The sequence below is a fragment of the Trachypithecus francoisi genome, unplaced genomic scaffold (assembly GCF_009764315.1).
Source record: "Trachypithecus francoisi isolate TF-2019V2 unplaced genomic scaffold, Tfra_2.0 Lachesis_group0, whole genome shotgun sequence".
Taxonomy (NCBI): Eukaryota; Metazoa; Chordata; class Mammalia; order Primates; family Cercopithecidae; genus Trachypithecus; species Trachypithecus francoisi.
The window spans coordinates 32,793,258-32,812,424 of NW_022681453.1; the positions used below are offsets into that span (position 1 = coordinate 32,793,258).

The window sequence follows — 19,167 nt, forward strand, 5'->3', positions numbered from 1 at the left end:
GTTGCTTCACGAGGCTTACAGAAAGAAGCCATCTCTATAACATAAAAGTGTAAGGTGAAGCAGCAAATCCTGATGGAGAAGCTGCAGCGAGTTATCCAGAAGGTCTAGCTATGATCATTGATGAAGGTGGCTACACAAAACAACAGATTTTCAATGTAAATGAAACAGCCTTCTATTGGATGAAGATGCCATCTAAGACTTTCCTAACTGGAGAGGAGACATCAATGCCTGACTTCAAAGCTTCAAAGGACCAGCTGACTCTCTTGTTAGGGGCTAATGCAGCTGATGACTTTGAGTCCAACTCTCACTGACCATCCCAAAAATCTTAGGGCTCTTAAGAATGCTATTCTACCTGTGCTCTATAAATAGAACAACAAAGCCTGAATGACAGCACATCTGTTTACAGCATGGTTGACTGAATATTTTAAGCCCACTGTTAAGAATAATTGCTCAGAAAAAAGATTCCTTTCAAAATATTACTGCTCATTGACAATGCACCTGGTCACCCAAGAGCTCTGATGAAGATGTACAAGGAGATGAATGTGTTTCCATGCTTGTTAACACAGCATGCATTCTGCAGCCCATGGATCAAGGAGTCATTTTGACTTTTAAGTCTATTATTTAAGAACTATATCTCATAAGACTACAGCTGCTATAGTGATTCTTCTGAAGGATCTGGGCAAGGTGAATTAAAAATCCTCTGGAAAAGATTCACCATTCTAGATGCCATTAAGAACATTTGTGATTCATGGGAGAAGGTCAAAATATCAACATCAGCAGGAATTTGGAAGACATTAATTCCAACCACAGATGACTTTGAGGGGTTCAAAACTTCAGTGGAGGAAGGAACTGCAGATGTGGTAGAAATACCAAGAGAAACAGAATTAGAAGGGGAACCTAAAGATGTGACTGAATTGCTGCAATCTCATGATCAAACTTGATGGATGAGGATTTGATTATAGGCAAGAAAAACAAAAGTGTTTTCTTGAGATGGAATGTACTCTTTGTGAAGATGTTGTGAACATTGTTACACTGACAACAAAGGATTTAGAATATTACATAAATGCCGTTGATAAAGCAGCAGCAGGGTTAGAGATGACTGACTCTAATTTTGAAAGAAATTCTGTGGGTAAAATGCTATCAAACAGCACTGCATGCTACAGAGAAAACTGTTGCAAAAGGAGGAGTCAACTGATGTGGCAAACTTCATTGTTGTCCTATTTTTAGAAATTGTCGCAGCTACCCCAACCTTCAGCAACTACCACACAGATCAGTCAGCAGCCACCAATACCCAAGCGAGACCCTCCACCAGCAAAAAGGTTACAATCTGCTGAAGGTGCAAATGATCATTCACATTTTTAGCAATACAATTTTTATTTTATTTTATTTGTTGGAGATAGGGTCTCACTTGGTTACCCAGGCTAGAGTGGGGTGGCGCCATCTTGGCTCACTGCAACCTCCGCCCAGGCTCCAGTGATTTTCCCATCTCAGCCTCCCCACTAGCTGGGACTACAGGTGCATGCCACCACACCTGGCTAATTTTGTGTGTGTGTGTGTGTGTGTGTGTATTTTTGTAGAGATGGGGTTTTGCCATGTTTCCAGGCTGGTTTCAAACTCCTGAGCTCAAGTAATCCTCCTGCCTCAGCCTCCCAAAATGCTGGGATTACAGGCATGAGTCACTGCATCGAGCCATATTTTTAAATTAAGGTATGCACATTGTTTTTTTAAGACATAATGCTATTGAACACTTAATAGACTACAGCATAGTGTAAACATAACTTTTATCCATACTGGAAAACCAAAATATGTGTGTGACTCGCTTTATTGCAACATTGCCTTTACTGCAGTGGTTTGAAACCAAACCCTCAGCATCTCTGAGGTATGCCTGTCACTTAAATTTGCAACATCCCCTTCCTCATGAGAACAATGTGAATATTGGTGTCCATCTCATAAACAGTTTTAATAATTACTTAGAATATAATATTCCTGGCACATTGTAAATGTTTAATGTTTAGTCAAAATGATGATAATAAACTCAGAAGTTATTTTTGTTTCAGATAATTTACTCTGCTAATGTGGATCCTTTCACACTGGATCTAAAAGAAATCAGAGAATGGGGTAGTACAATTAACACATTTTTTCTGGTTTTGTTGACAGAGAATAAAGGGGTAGAGATAGCAATCTCTGGCAGGATTTTGTGGAGTTGGGACCCATTCCTAAAATTGCTAAGAATTTCCTTTTCTAAGGATGTCTATTTTTTCCTTTGAAAATGAATTATGTAACATAGACAATAATTAAAAGGCCCCAGGGTCAAAAGCTCTTCCCACAAATAACTGTCCACACACTATTAGTTCATTTCCTTTACACTCCCCTGGCAAGGCCCAGCAAAAGCTAAAAGAAGATGGATGGACTTTGTAGGGTGACCCCAGGGTCAACTGATTCAGGGAGCTAAACTCATCAATACAGACAGCAAATTCCATCACAGAATTCCATCCACTATTAGTAGCATGTATTTGGTTGGTAAAAAAGTAACTGTGGCTTTTGCCATTATTTCTAATGGCAAAAAGCTGTAATTACTTTTGCACCAACCAACACAAACCTTTCCTGTTGCAAGCATCCAACTGTGCCTCGAAAAGTCAAGTACAGCATATTTGTCATAAAGTTGCCCCAAAGTCAAGGTCAGCCCTTTCTTGCCACAGTGGTTCTACAAATAACACATTTAGAACACAAATACCTAATGAATGCGGGGCTTCAAACCTAAATGAAAGGTTGATGGGTGCAGCAAACCATCATGGCACATGTATACCTAGGTAACAAACCTGCACATTCTATACATGTATCCCAGAACTTAAAGTATAACAAATTTTAAAAAGTAATATAAAACTGCATATGCTTTATTATGAAAACTATTATGGTGGGTTAAATGGTGCCCTCTCAAAAGATATGTCTACCTCTAAATGTGACCTTATTTGGAAAAAGGATCTTTGCAGATGTAATTAAGAATCTTAATATGAGATCATCCTGGGCTAGGGTAGGCCTAAATCCAATGATAGGTCCTTATAAGAGAAGGGAAGGGAAATGGAATACACAGGCAGAATGGTATGTGATGTTGGAGGCAGAGACGGAAGTGATGCATCCATAAGCCAAGAACACCAAGGATTGCCAGTAGCCACTGGAGGCTCGGAGAGAGGCACAGAACCGTCTCCCTCAGAGCCTCCAGAGGGAACCAACCCTGATGACACCTTGATTTTGGACTTCTAGTCTCCAGAAAAACAGACTAGAAGGAAATCACAGACTAGTGCTAAGTGTACTGGTGATTGGATTACAAAGTTGTGCTTGTTTTCTTCATAAATCACTTGACTTTGCTGCATTTTCCTGTCTAAACTGCATATTTATCATCCAACAATTTGATCAAAATTAATTTAGAATAAGAAACAAACCTGCCTTAAAAAAAGTTTTTATCAAGGAGACCCTGAGGACTACTAGAGGGTAGAGGAGAAAAAGGAGGGCAAGGGCTGAAAAACTACCTATTGGGTACCATGCCCACTACCGGGATGATGGGATCATTCGTACCCCAAACTTCAGCATCATGCAATATATCCATGCAGAAAATCTGCACATATACCCCTTGAATCTAAAAGAAAAGTTGAATTTTTGGGGGGAGAAAAACCCAAACTTCTAAATAAAGACCCAAAAGACTTCTAATATTAAACATTGAAATAAAATGGAAGCTATGTATATATTAAGAAAGGTTAATAAAAAAGATTTTTAAAAAAAGATAATTAAAGAAAGGTAAGTATTTACCCAGTTTGTGGCAAGTCAGTTGAGTGATGGTGGTCATAATGGGTTAAACCAAGGATGGGTTAAACCAAGGAATAAATGTTTGCAAATCAAAGGTTGTAAGGAGCACCTCCTACCAACTCAAAGCTCAAAAACAATTTAAAAATACATGGAAGTCTTGCAGGAAAAAAAATGCTGTTACCACCAAAATTTTACCAAAAACAGAAAAAAAAAAAAAGTTCCACCTCCCAGAACCCAGGAAAACGTATGTAATGTGTCCTTCTCTGTGGCAACAAACATGCACCCAGATATGAAGAACACTTTCCTCAGTTATCTATTGTCTCCAAACTTTTGGCTTCATAAAGATGAGAGGAACTTGTCATTGTGATTTCCAAACAACTCAATAAGTTGCTGGAAGAGTTTCAAAGGCCGAGTCACCAAGGATGCAAATAACAGGGAGTATCCCTGGGTCCCTGATTGTGGAACAAAAGACTTTGGGAAATTATATTATCGGGGTAATTTCATAGTGTTGTTGAAGAAAGCAAGCACCTGCATTCTTTTAATAAGTCCCCTGGAGGCCTAATTCCTCAGCACTCAAAGTAGGAGAACCCACTCTGGGTGTTAGAGGTACATATAATGAGCCAGTTTTTAAGAATTGTGAAAGCAGTTTCTGCATCACCAAGTAGTTTACCAAACATAAAATCAAATAGTGCGCTCATTAAATGCCTTCCAACAGTCAAATGTGCTTGTGTCTGTTTTGCCAATGTGACACCAAAGGTCGCTACATATATTCAAAAGCCTAGGTTCAAAGGCTGGGTAACAAACATCTTGTTTATTTTTAGGCTTGTTGACGTATAGTTGGCTGCTGAAAGGAGGTACTGTACATTCCCTCCCTTGACTGATTCCTTTTGTAGAGTTTTCCTCCAGGAATCATTATGCAAATGGCATTTTTAAAGCTGCCCTCCCCCGACACAAACTCTCCCAGGCAGCCCAATTTACACCAAAGTTTTTAACAAGCTGAATGGAGCCCAATTTAATGTAGTCAGATCTGATTAGAAAACTGCAAGTGGCCTCCTAAGGAATGGGAAGTCACATTGCACTCGATTCCATTTTTCTCAAGGTGGCACCTTTCGGACACCCCAGTAAGCTCAACCCCACAACCTCTAATTTGAAGGAGTTTCCCTTTTAAGAATCTTGCCCCAAATAAACCAACTAGTCCAGGGTTCTTCAGACATTTTGTTCTATTTTAGACACTAGTCAGATCTCATCCCCAGGCCATAGAGAATATAAAACTGTTTTCCCCAAGGTACAGGTTTATATTTAGACCAGAATAATCAAATGCCAGAGCTAAACACTCGCTGGGTTCAAGAGCTTGTAATCTGCAGCCTCAAAGATCTGACTTCAAATCCTGATTCCATTACTTATTTACCAAGGTGAATGAGTGCATGCTACCTAACCTCCCTGCAGCCCCATATTTAAAAAGTGGAAGATATAAGACATGCCTCAGGAAACTGTTTTGAGTAGGAAATGAAGTGATTCCTGAAAGAAACCAAGCACACAGCAGGCCCTCAATAGTGTCTGCTCCTCCTCTACTGCATCTCCCAGAAAGGGAGTGCTTAGCTGCTGAGAGAACTTGCTTAGCGCAGCTGCCCCTGCCAGGTAGTGACTTTAAGCCACCTACCATTCATTTCATCCTTCCAGTCATGACACTCACTCACTGGTTTCTTTCAAATCAGTAGTCACAAAATCTGATGTCTGCAGTGGCCAACCAGTAATGTAAATCAGCAAGGCAGGCCAGGTGTAAGACAATAGGGAATGGTGGAAACTGTGAAAAAGTTGAACATGTTTCATCTTAAAGGAAAAGAATATTAGACTAGTTTTGCCAGATATTGTCATCTTTCCAGAGAGAGCCCAAATCTGAATTTTTACACAATATCTTAAATGTTGGCAACTGGTTTAAAATTTAAATCCTGTGCAATGCTAAGAAAATATACCTACAGGCCAGATCTAATCTCAGGCGTTTCCAGAGATCCCAGGTTCAAATTTTATATAAATATCCATGTTTCTCATGCTTCAGAAGAGGGAGCTTCTACTTAGGGACTTGTGATCACGTAAATGGAAATGTTTAATGTGGCACAACGGGAGCAAAAACAATTCATACTAATTAAGCAGGCTGGGGGAAACTGATTACGTATTGCCTTGATGACATGTTTTCATCACGGACATGAATTTCCATTGTCCAGTTGGTGGGTTGCAGGGTCTAAGAAAGGCCCCTTTTTATGTACTGACCCCAGGGGCAGAGTTTGAAAGTTTTCTTTCTGTTATAGTTTGCAAACTGTTTTTATAAATATCATACGCATAATTCACTTAGGCAAAACCATTGTGAGGTTGTAGGGTCCAATTCTATCAAACTCCATTTCACCTGAAGTGAGTGTGTAACATGTAATATGAATCTATTATGCCATCAGAAGTCTCATTCCTTTGGAACCTAAAGTCCTACACAAGGAGGCCCTCCATTCTATTTCTTCTAAGTTTAGTCCATGAGACAAGAATCATCACTCCCGTTCACCAAATGAAAGGCTTTTACTCATGATGGGTGATATGGTTTCGCTTTGTTCCCAACCAAATCTCATCGTGAATTCCCACATGTTGTGGGAGGGCTCTAGTGGGAGGTCATTAAATCATGGGGGCATGTCCTTCCCATGTTGTTCGGATGATAATGAATAAGTCTCATGAGATCTGATGGTTTAAAAAGGGAAGTTTCCCTGCACAAGCTCTCTTCTCTTGTCTGCTGCCATGTAAGACGTGACTTTTACCTTTTGCCATGATTGTGAGTCTTCCTCAGTCCATTAAACCTCTTTCTTTTGTAACTTGCCCACTCTCGGTCCTGGTGCGGTGGCTCACATCTGTAATCCCAGCACTTTGGGAGGCCAAGGCAGGTGGATCACTTGAGGTCAGGAGTTTGACACCAGCCTGGCCAACATGGTGAAACCCCATCTCTACTAAAATACAAAAATTAGCTGGACATGGTGGCACACACCTGTAATCCCAGCTACTTGGGAGACTGAGGCAGGAGAATCACTTGAACCCAGGAGGCAGAGGCTACAGTGAGCCAAGATCACACCACTGCACTCCAGCCTGGGTGACAGAGCACAACTCAGTCAAAAAACAACAACAAATTGCCCAGTCTTGGGTATGTCTGTATCAGTAGTATGAAAACAGACTAATGCAGTAAATTGGTACCAGTACAGTGGGACACTGCTGAAAAGATACCTGAAAATGTGGAAGCAACTTTGGAACTTGGTAACAGGCAGAGGTTAGAACAGTTTGGAGGAAGACAGGAAAATGTGGGAAAGTTTGAAATTTCCCAGTGACTTGTTGAATGGCTTTGCCTAAAATGCTGACAGCGATATGGACAATAAGGTCCAGGCTGAGGTGGTCTCAGATGGAAATGAGGAACTTGTTGGGAACTGGAGCAAAGGTGACTCTTGTTATGTTTTAGCAAAGAGACTGGAGGCATTTTGCCTCTGCCCTAGAGATCTGTGGAACTTTCAACTTGAGAGAGATGATTGAGGGTATCTGGAAGAAGAAATTTCTAAGTAGCAAAACATTCAAGAGGCGACTTGGGTGCTGTTAAAGGCATTCAGTTTCAAAAGGGAAATAGAGCATAAAAGGAAAATTTGCAACCTGACAATGCACTAAAAAAGAAAATCCCATTTTCTGAGGGGAAATTCAAGCCGGCTACAGAAATTTGCATAAGTAACAAGGAGCTGAATGTTAATCACCAAGACGAAGGGGAAAATGTCTCTAGTGCATGCCAAAGACCTTTGCAGCAGCCCCTCCCATTACAGGTCAGGAGGTTTTGGAGGAAAAAATGGGTTTGTGGGCTGGGCCCAGAGTTTCCATACTGTGTGCAGTCTAGGAACTTGGTGCCCTTCATCCCAGCCGCTCCAGCCATGACTAAAAGGGGCTAAGGTACAGCCTGGGCTGTGGCTTCAAAGGGTGGAAGCCCCAAGCCTTGGCAGCTTTCATGTGGTGTTGAGCCTGAGGGTGCACAGAAGTCAAGAACTGAGGTTTGGGAACCTCCGCCTAGATTTCAGAGGATGTAATGGAAATACCTGGATGCCAGGGCAGAAGTTTGCTTCAGGGACAGGGCTCTCATGGAGAACCCCTGCTGGGGCAATGCAGAAAGAAAATGTGGAGTTGGAGCCCCCACACAGAGTCCCTACTAGGGCACTGCCTACTGGAATTGTGAGAAGAGGGCCATCTTTCTCCAGACCCCAGAATGGTAGATCCACTGATAGCTTGCACTGTGCACCTGGAAAAGGTGCAGATACTCAACACTAGTCTGTGAAAGAAGCCAGGAGCGGGGCTATACCCTGCAAAGCTACAGGGGTGGAGCTGCCCAAGGCCATGGGAGCCTACCTCTTGCATCAGCATGATCCGGATGTGGGACATAAAGTCAAAGGAGACCATTTGGAAGCTTTAAAATTTTACTGCCCTACTGGATTTGGGACTTGCATGGGGCCTACAGCCCCTTTGTTTTTGGCCAGTTTCTCCCATTTGGAATGGCTGTATTTACCCAATGCCTGTACCCCCATTGTATCTAGGAAGTAACTAACCTGCTTTTGATTCTACAGGTTCATAGGTGGAAGGGATTTGCCTTGTCTTGGATGAGACTTTGGACTGTGGACTTTTTAGTTAATGCTGAAATGAGTTAAGACTTTGGGGAACTGTTGGGAAGGCGTGATTGGTTCTGAAACGTGAGGACATGAGATTTGGGAGTGGCTGGGGTGGAATGATATGGTTTGGCTGTGTCCCCACCTAAATCCCATCTTGAATTCCCATGTGTTGTGAATCATGGTGGCAGGTCTTTCCCATGCTGTTCTCTTTGTTATTATCATTATTATTATTATTATTATTTTTTGAGATGGAGTCTCACTCTGTTGCCCAGGCTGGAGTGCAATGGCATGATCTCAGCTCACTGTAACCTCCACCTCCTGGGTTCAAGCTGTTCTCCTGCCTCAGCCTTCTGAGTAGCTGGGATTACAGGTGGGGGCCACCATGCCTGGCTCATTTTTGTATTTTTAGTAGAGACGGGGTTTCACCATGTTGGTCAGGCTGGTCTGGAACTCCTGACCTCATGATCCACTTGCCTCAGCCTCCCAAAGTGGTGGGATTACAGGCGTAAGCCACCTCTGTTCTCATAATAGTGAATAAGTCTCACAAGATCTGATGGTTTAAAAAGGGAAGTTTCCCTGCACAAGCTCTCTTCTCTTGTCTGCCACCATGTGAGACGCAACTTTCACCTTCTGCCATGATTGTGAGGCTTCCCCAGTCACACAGAACTGTAAGTCCATTAAACTTCTTTCTTTAGTCAATTGCCTAGTCTGGTGTATGTCTTTATTAGCAGTGTAAAAATGGACTAATACAGTGGGGAAGTAACTTGTTATCGATTACATAACCTACAATTTCCAGGACCTTGAACCCAGATATTCTTCCTCCATATGTGCCCTGTCTTTATTAAACCCTCTTGAAACCACAAACATATATCAAGCCCAGGTTACAGGTCATGAAAAGTGGGAGGCACATGACACGCATTCCCCCACCACAACCTCATGAGACAAGTAGTAGTATCCCCATTTTTCTGATGAGAAAAATCAAGGTTCAAAAATATTAAGTCACTTGCCCAAGGCCATTCAGCTAGTAAGAGACAAAGCCAAATCTACAATTCCAACAAAGTCTTCAAAGCCAGTCCCTTTAATCACTCAGCTATAATCCTTTCATATAAACCCTTACAAGCTTCATAGAAGTTTCTGTGACACTGGCTAGAAATATACATTTCCCTCAGAGATCATCCCCCTATGACTCTCCCATACACAGGCAGGTTCAATCCCTTTGATCTCAAAAAGCTCAAGATCTGCAAGTCATTCCCATTAGGGAATGCTTCCTCTCTCCATAGGGAAATCCCTCTGGGGTACTCATTAATCACATGGTTAAAGGATAACCTTTGAGTTTTTTGAACCAAGAGACCACAAAATAACAAATTTATTAGGCTTTCCCTCATCCCAACAACCTTAAACTACAGAGGCATCAGGAGGAATGACAACCTTTCAACAGAATGTGGGTATCGCTTTCATGGTTAAAAACCAATAAAATTTATTTTGAACAAAAGACGATTGACATCAATGCTCTGTACTTTCTCAGTAGTCATCAGGCACAAATTGTCACTCGCAGTGATTCAACAAGAATTACCAGATTGCTATACAAGTTGAGATGTTTCAAAGTTTCAGCCCAAAGAGCACATAAATGTACTCAAATTTTTAAAAGAATGGGGGTGCAAATTGGTGCCATCTTTTCAGAGGACAATTTGGCAAGAGCACTTAAAATTTTAAATGTTACCTCCTCTCACCTAGTAATTCCAATTATACCACAGAAACATAAAATTGGGTAAAAATACACAGGCACGTTGTAGCATGAGAAAAGCTATCATTATATGATATATAATTGGGAACAATGGAAAACAAAGTGGTCATGAAGGGAGAAATTTTGACTCAATCATAATCCATACAATGGATTCTGAAAACTAATAAATATATGAGATGTTTTTGGCTTTTATATACTGACATGGAAAAATGTCCAGAAAGTATTTCTAAGTATGAAAAAAGTAAGCTGTAAAAGATAACATCTCTTTTAACAGAAAATAAATGTGTATTTTCTGTTAAAGCAATATTAATAAATAATCTGAAAGAACCTAAGGAAATAAATACCAGACTATAAACAACATATATCTGTAGCTTAGGGGTGAGCAAACTAATTCTGTATAGAGCCAGATAGTAAATACTTTCAGTTTTGCAGGCCATAAGGGCTGTCTCAACCACTCTGCTACTGCAAAAGCAGCCTCAGATGTTACTAAATGAACAGGCACGGCTGTGTTCCAATGAAACTTTATTTATGGACTCTGAAATTGAAATTTTGTATCATTTTTACATGCTACAAAAATGTTGCTCTTCTTCTGATTTTTTTTTTCAGCGATTTAAAAATGTGCAAACCGTTCTTAGCTAGTAGGCCATACTAAACAGGTAGCAGGCTAATTTTGTCCCACAGGCTGCAGCTGGCCAACCCCTGGTCTAGAAGGTATGAAAAAGAAGGGGTTTCCCCTCTATGATGTGTATTTTTCATATGTCCAAATGTGTGAGATATTTTAATATCTTTAAAATAGTTGTGTCTATTTCCAAAAACAGGTAATAATACAGATATATTCGCATAAACTGATATATTTCCTGCAGAGAAAAAAACCCTGTAAGGTATTTCAACTTCTATCAGGTGTATTATTAAATGCCAATGACATTAAGTGAGCCAACCTGCAACCTTCTTATCAGCTAAGTATCTTTCCCTGCCTTGATGTTAGGCGTAACTCAATCTATGCTTTCCCCCACCCCCCAAAACGCCTCTCCTTGTTCTCCCATTTTTTGGCATGTCAGTGACTGAGGCAGAGTGTTTTTCCTCTCCAAGCAAAATAATCAGTGGGAACCCATTTCTTAGCCAAATTACAATCCATTAAAGGAAACCAGGCCGGCATCACCCCGAATTGCTGCCTCAGTCATCAATCAACACAATCACCCAGGCAACTAAGGAGGGAGACTTTTCAAGGCACAGTCTTGGCTAGCCCAGCAAGTGCTGCCTCTGGAGCAACTGCATCCTGGCCAAGGCATCCCGGCTGGAAAGGCAGCCGTTGTCTGGAGACAAACAGCTCTGCATAATTATAACGATCTCACAACACTCCCCCTGCACTGGGCATTCCATGTCAGTTGCCCATGAAAGTGGGACTCCAGGAGGCTTGTTAGGAAAGCCCGTCTTTTAATGCTCAAGTTGAATCTACATTTATCAGTAAAGCTGAAACGTTAAAGGGATTACAAGGGGCTTAGAATCCACTGGAGGTTCATTGATCTTGTCTTGCAAGCCTCATCTCCACATGCCCTTTAGAAAATGCTTTGGTCTGTTCCCTAGCTCTTTGGTTGCCTTTGATTTTACCACCATTCTCATCTAGGTTGGAGGGGGTGTTTCCTCTAGCCCTGATTCCAAAAGATTCTCAGATCCCTTTATTCTAAACTAAGATAAGCTATTTGCATGTTCCCCTAGATAGTGGTATAGACTAGGGTCAGCAAATATTTTCTATAAAGATCTAGATACCAAATATTTTAGGTTTTCTGGGCCATACAATCTCAGCTGCAGCTACTCAAGTCTGCTACTGTAGCACAAAAACCTGTTCATTCAGGATTTGCAAGCTCCAATCACTTCCAGTCCCTGACAGGTAACCTACATATTTGAGCCATAGATAAGATGTAAGTAAATGAGTATGACTTTATTCAGATAACACTTTTTTCTGGGTGCCAAAATCTGAATTTCATGTAATTTTCATACGTTGTGAAATATTCTTCTTTTGATTTTTTCCCCCAACCATCTAAAAATGTAACTCATGAGCCATACAAAACAGGAAAAGGGTCACATTTGGCCAGCAGGCTGTATTTTACTGATGCCAATCTAAACTAAATCTTTGCTCTTCAAAGTGTTGGTCCCTCAACCAGCTTCACAGCATCATCCTAAAGCTTGGTAGAAATGGAAAATCTCAAGCCCCACCTCAAATCTATAGAATCAGAATCTGAATTTTGAACAAGAGCCCCCAGTAATTTGTATGCAAGTTTGAGAAGTCCTGGCCCAGAACACAGACTTTTGAAGTCAGATGGGGACACAATACCATTAAGCAGTTGGCTGTGTAACCATAGGCAAATTACTTAACTCCTCTGAGACTCAGTTTCCTTACCCATTAAAATGAATGTAAATAACTGCACTTACCTTCTAGGGCTGTCATGAATGATAAGATAGAAAAGATGTAAAACACTTTCCTGGCATTGTCAAGCTTTAAAATGGTAGCTGATAGAGAAAGCTTACTTTCTCTTTGGGGGAGATGAGATTGCTCATTCAGGATTTGCAAGCTTCAATCACTTCCAGTCCCTGACAGGTAACCTAAATATTTGAAGAGTTCCCTGAACTCAACTAGATTGCTGGAGAGTATGGTGAGCTGCGGTCACGCCCATCTAAAGGGCAACTACTCAGCTCCTGTCAGATACTGTCAGAAATGCAGGAAAGTATTCCTGATGTTACCTGATCTTTGGATTTTTCAACAGAAGCCGGAAACCTGGGCTTATGTTAGAAAAAGCCTCCTTATTTAATATGTTGTATGGATCAAACAAAACCTATCTGCAAGCTGGATTTGACTCAAGGGCTTTCAGTTTGTGAGCACTACTTTAGAACAAGTAACAAGAGGCAGTGAATCACAAGAAAATGAGCCAAATTTGGTTTTGGAGCCAAATCCCAGCAGCATTCTCCCTTAGCCAGGTGACCTTGGGTTAAGTTACTTAACAACCCTCAGCCTCAGTTTTCTTACCAGGAAAATAATCACATCTATTTTTATAGGGTTTAGTGAGGATGAAATTAAAACGTATGTAAAACAAGGAAGCATGATCCCGGACAAAGCAAGCACTCGTTCTTATTGCTGATGCTGTTTTGGTATTACCATAATTATTACTATTATTATTCATCAGTTCTTGGCATGTAGATAAGCAAATCTTCACTGTAAAAATGGCTATTTTTCTCTCCCTGTTCAAACTGGTTGCAAACAAGCAAGGCCAATTAACCCCCACTCAGAAAGCTATCTTGTAGCAGGGTAAGCTAAGTGCTTAGTTATTAATGATTTTGTTCTGGCTGCAGTCCATGAAGATGCCCTAATCTTCCTTAATGAAAATTCCCTCAGCAGCCCAGCCCAGCAGAGGCTTCCCTAGGCCACCCCGAAGTGATGTTTCTTCCAGGATAGGTCATCTGCGGGGAGCACCCTGCAATAGCCACCTTTGCTCCCCAACTGCCTTACATCAGGTGGAGGAGAGAGGTCCTGCTGACAATTGTGAGACCTTTGTACTCTAAGACTCATAAATACCTGTCTTGGAGGTTTTTGTTTTTCTGTTTTTGTTCTTTTTAGAAATTCTAAAAAAAAAACCCCACAGTTGCTACCTAAAGGTGTGGGTGACAACAAAAATGGAAAGAGTGTATGATCACTCAGGAAAATCCCCATAAAATATACAAGACTTCAACAGGACCGTGGGCATCTTTCCTGGCACAGAGGAAGACTCGACGTAGGAAAAGCAATTTGCCATACACAATGCTGGGTGTTTTAACTCAATGCTTCTCAACCTTTAATGCATACAAGCAGCAGCCAGGGATCTTTTTCAAGCTCAGATTTGGATTGAGGAGGTCTGGGGCGGGCCAGAGACTTTGCATTTCCAACAATCTCCCATGAGATGATGATGTTGCTGGTACCTGCGTCAGGTGCGAATGAGCACGATCCTCTTCTCTTGCTTCATTTAGATCTCTGTTCAGATGTCACCTTCTCAGAGAATCCTTTCCTCACTATTTTATCTAAAATGTGATTAGTGGAATAAGGGCAGGAATATTGTTTTGTTCTTTGCTGTGTCACCAGAGTACCAGGTGCAGAGCAAGCCCTCAAATATTTGTTCCTTAGAGAGCTGCCAATTTGACAGGTGAGGAAAATGGAACTCAGGGAACCTAAGTCATTTGCCCAAGGTCACACAGCTTGCTGAAGCCATTGCAAATGCCAGCCCTGCTCTGTCTGGACTTCAAAGCTCCACCATATCAGAGGGAAGCAAAGTTTGTTTACAACACCCTTCCTCCCTAGAACTTTAGTGCCGTCATGCCAGGAGGCAGTAACACAATTCTATCCTGTTTTTAAGAGATGCCTGCTGTGTGGACAAAGTACTGGAAGGGGACCAGGGTGGAAGCAGAGAGACCAGTGAAGGGGATGACGCAGTGAACAAAGGAAACAAGTGATCATCTTAGGGTTCTTTGGCATTTGGGGTGAGGACAGTTCCATTCTCCCTGGGTCAGATCTAAGGCAGCATTCGGCCTCGGTGTCAGGCCTACCTTTTCTTCCTACCCAGGCCCAACTCTCTCTCAAAGGGGCTCATGCTTGCCCCAGTGAGAGGGCTGTAAAGTGGGTTTCAAACTGCCAAAAAGAAGACCGTGCTATGTAACCCAGAAATAGTTATCTCTCTTCTCCAAAAGGTCACCCAAAAGTATGCCCATAAGAAAAGGAGAGGGTAAGAGCAAGAAGCCGCTTCCTTTCCAGCAATGGGTGGAAGTGCCATAAAAACCCTATTCATGAAGCCAAAGTGGTCTTTCTGCTGGGGTAGGGCAATTGCTTCAGCATGAAAATCTGTCAAAGCCTGTTGAAAGGGTCTCTTTCCAAAAGAATAGTTCCATAATTGGGCTGAAAATAAAACACTTGTTTTCCCTTTGCAAAATCAGCCAGATTAAAACAGCTTAAAATTCTTCAAAAAGCTGTGATCATGAAGTCTAGAGTGGCCCTGGACCCCTAGCATCCCCAGATACACTAGTTATGTCTCCTCCTGAGCAGTGGTTGAAGGGATGCTAAAAATCATTAACAAAATTAGCAAATATTTATGATATGCCTGGGACTGGACAAAGCATGTGTTTTTCAAGATCTATTTAATCCCTACAATCATGCTCTGCATTAAATGCCATTATTATGCCCACTTAACAGTAGGGAAACTGGGAACTAGGGAGAGTAGTGACAGACAGGTGATCAGGGATCACACAGTGAAGGAGAGAAGTCAGGCTACACACCCACCCTGCGCCACTGCCCCACAAAGCCCCTGTTCAGAAGTTGACCCAAGGGCTGCAGAGTAGGTGAGGAAAGGAAAGTTGGAAATCACTTACTCTGCTGTTCATTACTCTGCCTCTCCCACCCCCATTAGAGCACAAGATGCATCAAAAAGGAAGCACTCAGTAGTTTTGTCATGCTGGATTCGGTTTACAAAATAAAGCTTCTACACCTATTCTCATTTTTTCACCCATATTCATATTTGGGACACACAAGGATCTGGCCTACAGCACACCGATTTGGGCTACCACATCGGTACCACTGATGAATGTCTATGTCTGCCAATTCCATATTTATAAGGTCGTCTGCCTTGACTCTGACACAGAAGTTATTAAATGCTCGGGAGCCATAAGGGTTGCGCTCAGTGCCCTGAAACAAAGGCAAAGAGGCTGCCAGACCCATCTGAAGCAGGAACAAAAGCATTTAATTTCTGAAGGAGCTGGTTGGGAGTTTTCTTATAACTGGGTGCCCAGCACACATTACAAATGGGGAAAAGTAGAGACGCACTAATGGGGTGGGGGTGTGGAATCAAAGCAGGCTTTTCTGCCTAGCATCCAGAAAAAGCCCTTGTCATAAGCAGCTTGAGTGGTGGAGAAAGGGGGAAAGATGCGCTAATCCAAGAGAGAATGTGTTACGATATTGCACAATTTTCTCCTGTCACCAGTTTTTCCTTTTCATGAAGACGCCAGAGAGGATTCACCTCTTGCTTGAAATCAGCAAACTGACAGCTTGTAAGCCTGCACCCCAACTTTTCCCAACCAGAGCCCCAGCAGCCAGATGCATTGGGAGGGCACCCAGCTCCCTTGTCTCCCAAACATAATCATTCCAATCCAAGCTGGGGCTGCCTGGAAGTCAACACTCAAGGCACATTTAATAAGAAACATCTGGCCACCGAAGAGGGTTGACACGGCGCAGGCGGGCAGCAATGGATCTGTGGTTGGGACCAAGAGTTACAGGCGCTGAATTAAAAACACAATTGGAAAACACCAGCTAGTCCAGGGAATCCTACACACACAGCACTGTGGCACTTGGCAACAATGTCACGCCCAGGGTGAATTGTTTTGGAGTGAGTTACCTAGACACATAGTGCCAGTGCTAGGGATCCAGTTTTCACATCAGGGAAACGCAGCCTGAGCCCGGCTCTCCTGCATCCCCCAGTGTCTGGCCACCACTTCCACCTCCAATATTTGTAGCAGATGTAGCTCCGCTCTTAAAGAAACAGCCTTTGCATTCTTTCCATGTGACTTACAAGTGAGATTTAAGGCGCGGGGGATATATATATATATATATATATATATATATATATATTACATATTGCATATTTTTTCTTGCTGTAGTGTTGTGCATTTAAGGCTTCCTACCTCCATTTATGTAAGGCGAACCCAGGGCACTGGTCACCACAGGCGTTACATGGCTGGCCTCGCTCTATCCGCCCCAGTCCGGTCAACTTCAAAACAAAAAGAAAACACACGCATGTCTCCACCACGGGGGCTCCCTCCACAGCCCCACTCGTGTCCCAGGCAGGATTGTCTGCCCCTCCCACCCCACCTCCTGTGATTTGAGTCAACTGTTCCTCTTCTGTATGGGGGTCACGGGGCGGGGCGCTGCCAGTGCCCCAGGGGTGGTCTCCCGTCTGCCTGGGGAAGGGTGCGCGGACCCAGGCAGGCTACCTCCGGCGTGGGCACCACACCACCTAGAAATGGCCACGGCTGGGGCTTTGTCTCCCCCAGACACCTTGGTCACGGGTTTCTAAGAAACAAAAGCAAGACCCTTCAGTTCCCTGGAGTCCACAAGAAGCGAGCATCGCTGGACCGGGCTGGTGCTCCCGGAAAGGGGGCAGCAGAGGACACCCCAAAAGACAGCCTCAAAGTCCAAGTCCGCGCTAGAGCTCCAAGTGGCTGGACGCTGGAGCTTTGGTGCTGGGATTCCGATTTGCCTGGAGAGAAGGGGCTTTCCAGGGATCCCCCAGACTGTGACCCTGAGGACCACGGTTCGGGTCTCCCTGTAGCCCAGCCGCGGGGTCGGAACCTAACCCCTCCCGCGCCTTCGAGCGCTCTCTGGCGCCCTGGACTCGCCCCGCCCGCGGGGCTGGCTTACCTGGGGCCACAGGTGCGCAACCGCGGGGCGCAGTGGGGCTGCGCGCGGGCGCTCGCGGCCGGCTGGAGGTGCCCGGCGATCGGCCCCGCTCGAGCGGGGGACACTCACCGAGCGGCTGGAGAGTCTTTTCCGGGAGCTCCGGCTGAACATGGCCGGACGCCTCCTGCTCGCAGTGCCGTCCGTCGGTCCGTCCGCGCCGCGGCCGGGAGGGCGGGTCGCCTGGGCGGGCACCCTCGGCGGCCGCTGGCCTGGCTGTCTCCGCCTTGCAGCCCCCGGCTCTCTCCGGAGCTCACGCCTACCCCTCCTCCCTTTCCTCTGCCTCTCCCTCCCCGCCCGCAGGTCCCTCCCTCTCTCCCGGCATCCCCCCGCCCTCCCGGGTTCGCCCCGCGGTCCACCGGCTCTTCCCATCCCTCCCCCGCACCCAGCTGGGGCCACTTTCTCCCTTTTCCTGGCTTCCAGGCCCACTGGGCACAACTCCCGGCGCTCACCTGGTCCCGCCCCCGAAGGCTCGTCCCTCACCCTTGTCCCCAGCCTAAGGGCAGGGACCGTTTCACGCTCCCCTGCCGCTGTAGCTGGGGTAGGGGAGTGGAGATGGAAGGATGAGGGTTGAGTTTTTTTAAGGTATAATCCACATACAGTAAATTCACCCTTTTTTAGTGCACAGTTTTGCCAGTTTTGACAAATTCGTACAGACCTGTAACCACCACCACAATCAAGCTATAAAACAGCCCTCTCACCCCCGAAAATGGATTATTTTAAAAGTTTGTACTGTGCCTGGAACCTGGTGTTCATCAGGTGTTGGGAGAGGAAGAGGAAGTGGAGGAGGAGGAGGAGTGACGTCCCTATGTAATTGTACAGTGCCTAGAGTATAGTAGATGCTCATTAAGTAACTGTTGAATCATTGTATTCAAGCTTTAAAGCCATCACGCCTTTAGTGCCTTTTCTCCCATTACCTTTTCCAACACTTATTAGCTGGTGATCTCCCCAAGTTAACCTCTTTGTGCCTCTGTCTCCTTATCAATCAGGAGAATGGCATAAACCCGGGAGGTGGAGCTTGCAGTGAGCTGAGATCCGGCCACTGCACTCCAGCCTGGGCGACAGAGCGAGACTCTGTCTCAAAAAAAAAAAATAATAATAATAATCTTTTTAAATGATGTAACAAGAGTCCTTATCTCACACCATTGTTGAGAGAGCTGAGTTGGGACATATATAGTTATTATAACAGGCACACACTAAGGCTCATTAAAGATTAGCTGTCATGGCCAGGCGTGGCTCACGCCTGTAATCCCAACACCTTCAGAGAGGGAGGCAGGACAATCTCTTGAGGCCATGAGCTCCAGACCACCTTGGGCAATCTGACAAGATCCCATCTCTATAAAAAGTAAAAAATTAGCCAGTCATGGTGGTGCACACTTGTAGTCCTAGCTACTTGGTAAGCTGAGGCAGAAGGATCACTGGAGCTCAGGAGTTTGAAGTTACAGTGAGCTATGATGGCCCCACTGCACTCCAGGCTGGGTGTTAGAACAAGACCCTGT

At 43.9% G+C, this 19,167-nt stretch overlaps 1 protein-coding gene across 2 annotated transcripts in view; it reads right to left on the reverse strand.

The window, feature by feature from the left end:
* The window catches only part of PRICKLE2 (prickle planar cell polarity protein 2), a 358,609-nt gene extending 340,674 nt beyond the window's left edge, over nt 1–17,935 (reverse strand). The window contains exons 1-2 of one of the 2 annotated variants that reach the window (XM_033210349.1): nt 17,741–17,935; nt 16,897–16,982 (exon numbers count right to left, since the gene is read on the reverse strand). In XM_033210349.1, the coding sequence (XP_033066240.1) occupies nt 16,897–16,982; nt 17,741–17,782 (128 nt within the window). In that variant the 5' untranslated portion in view covers nt 17,783–17,935. Of the gene's footprint in view, nt 1–16,896; nt 16,983–17,632 lie in introns of both variants that reach the window. The other variant, XM_033210348.1, reaches the window with a different exon arrangement.
* Between the last annotated feature and the right edge of the window lie 1,232 nt (nt 17,936–19,167).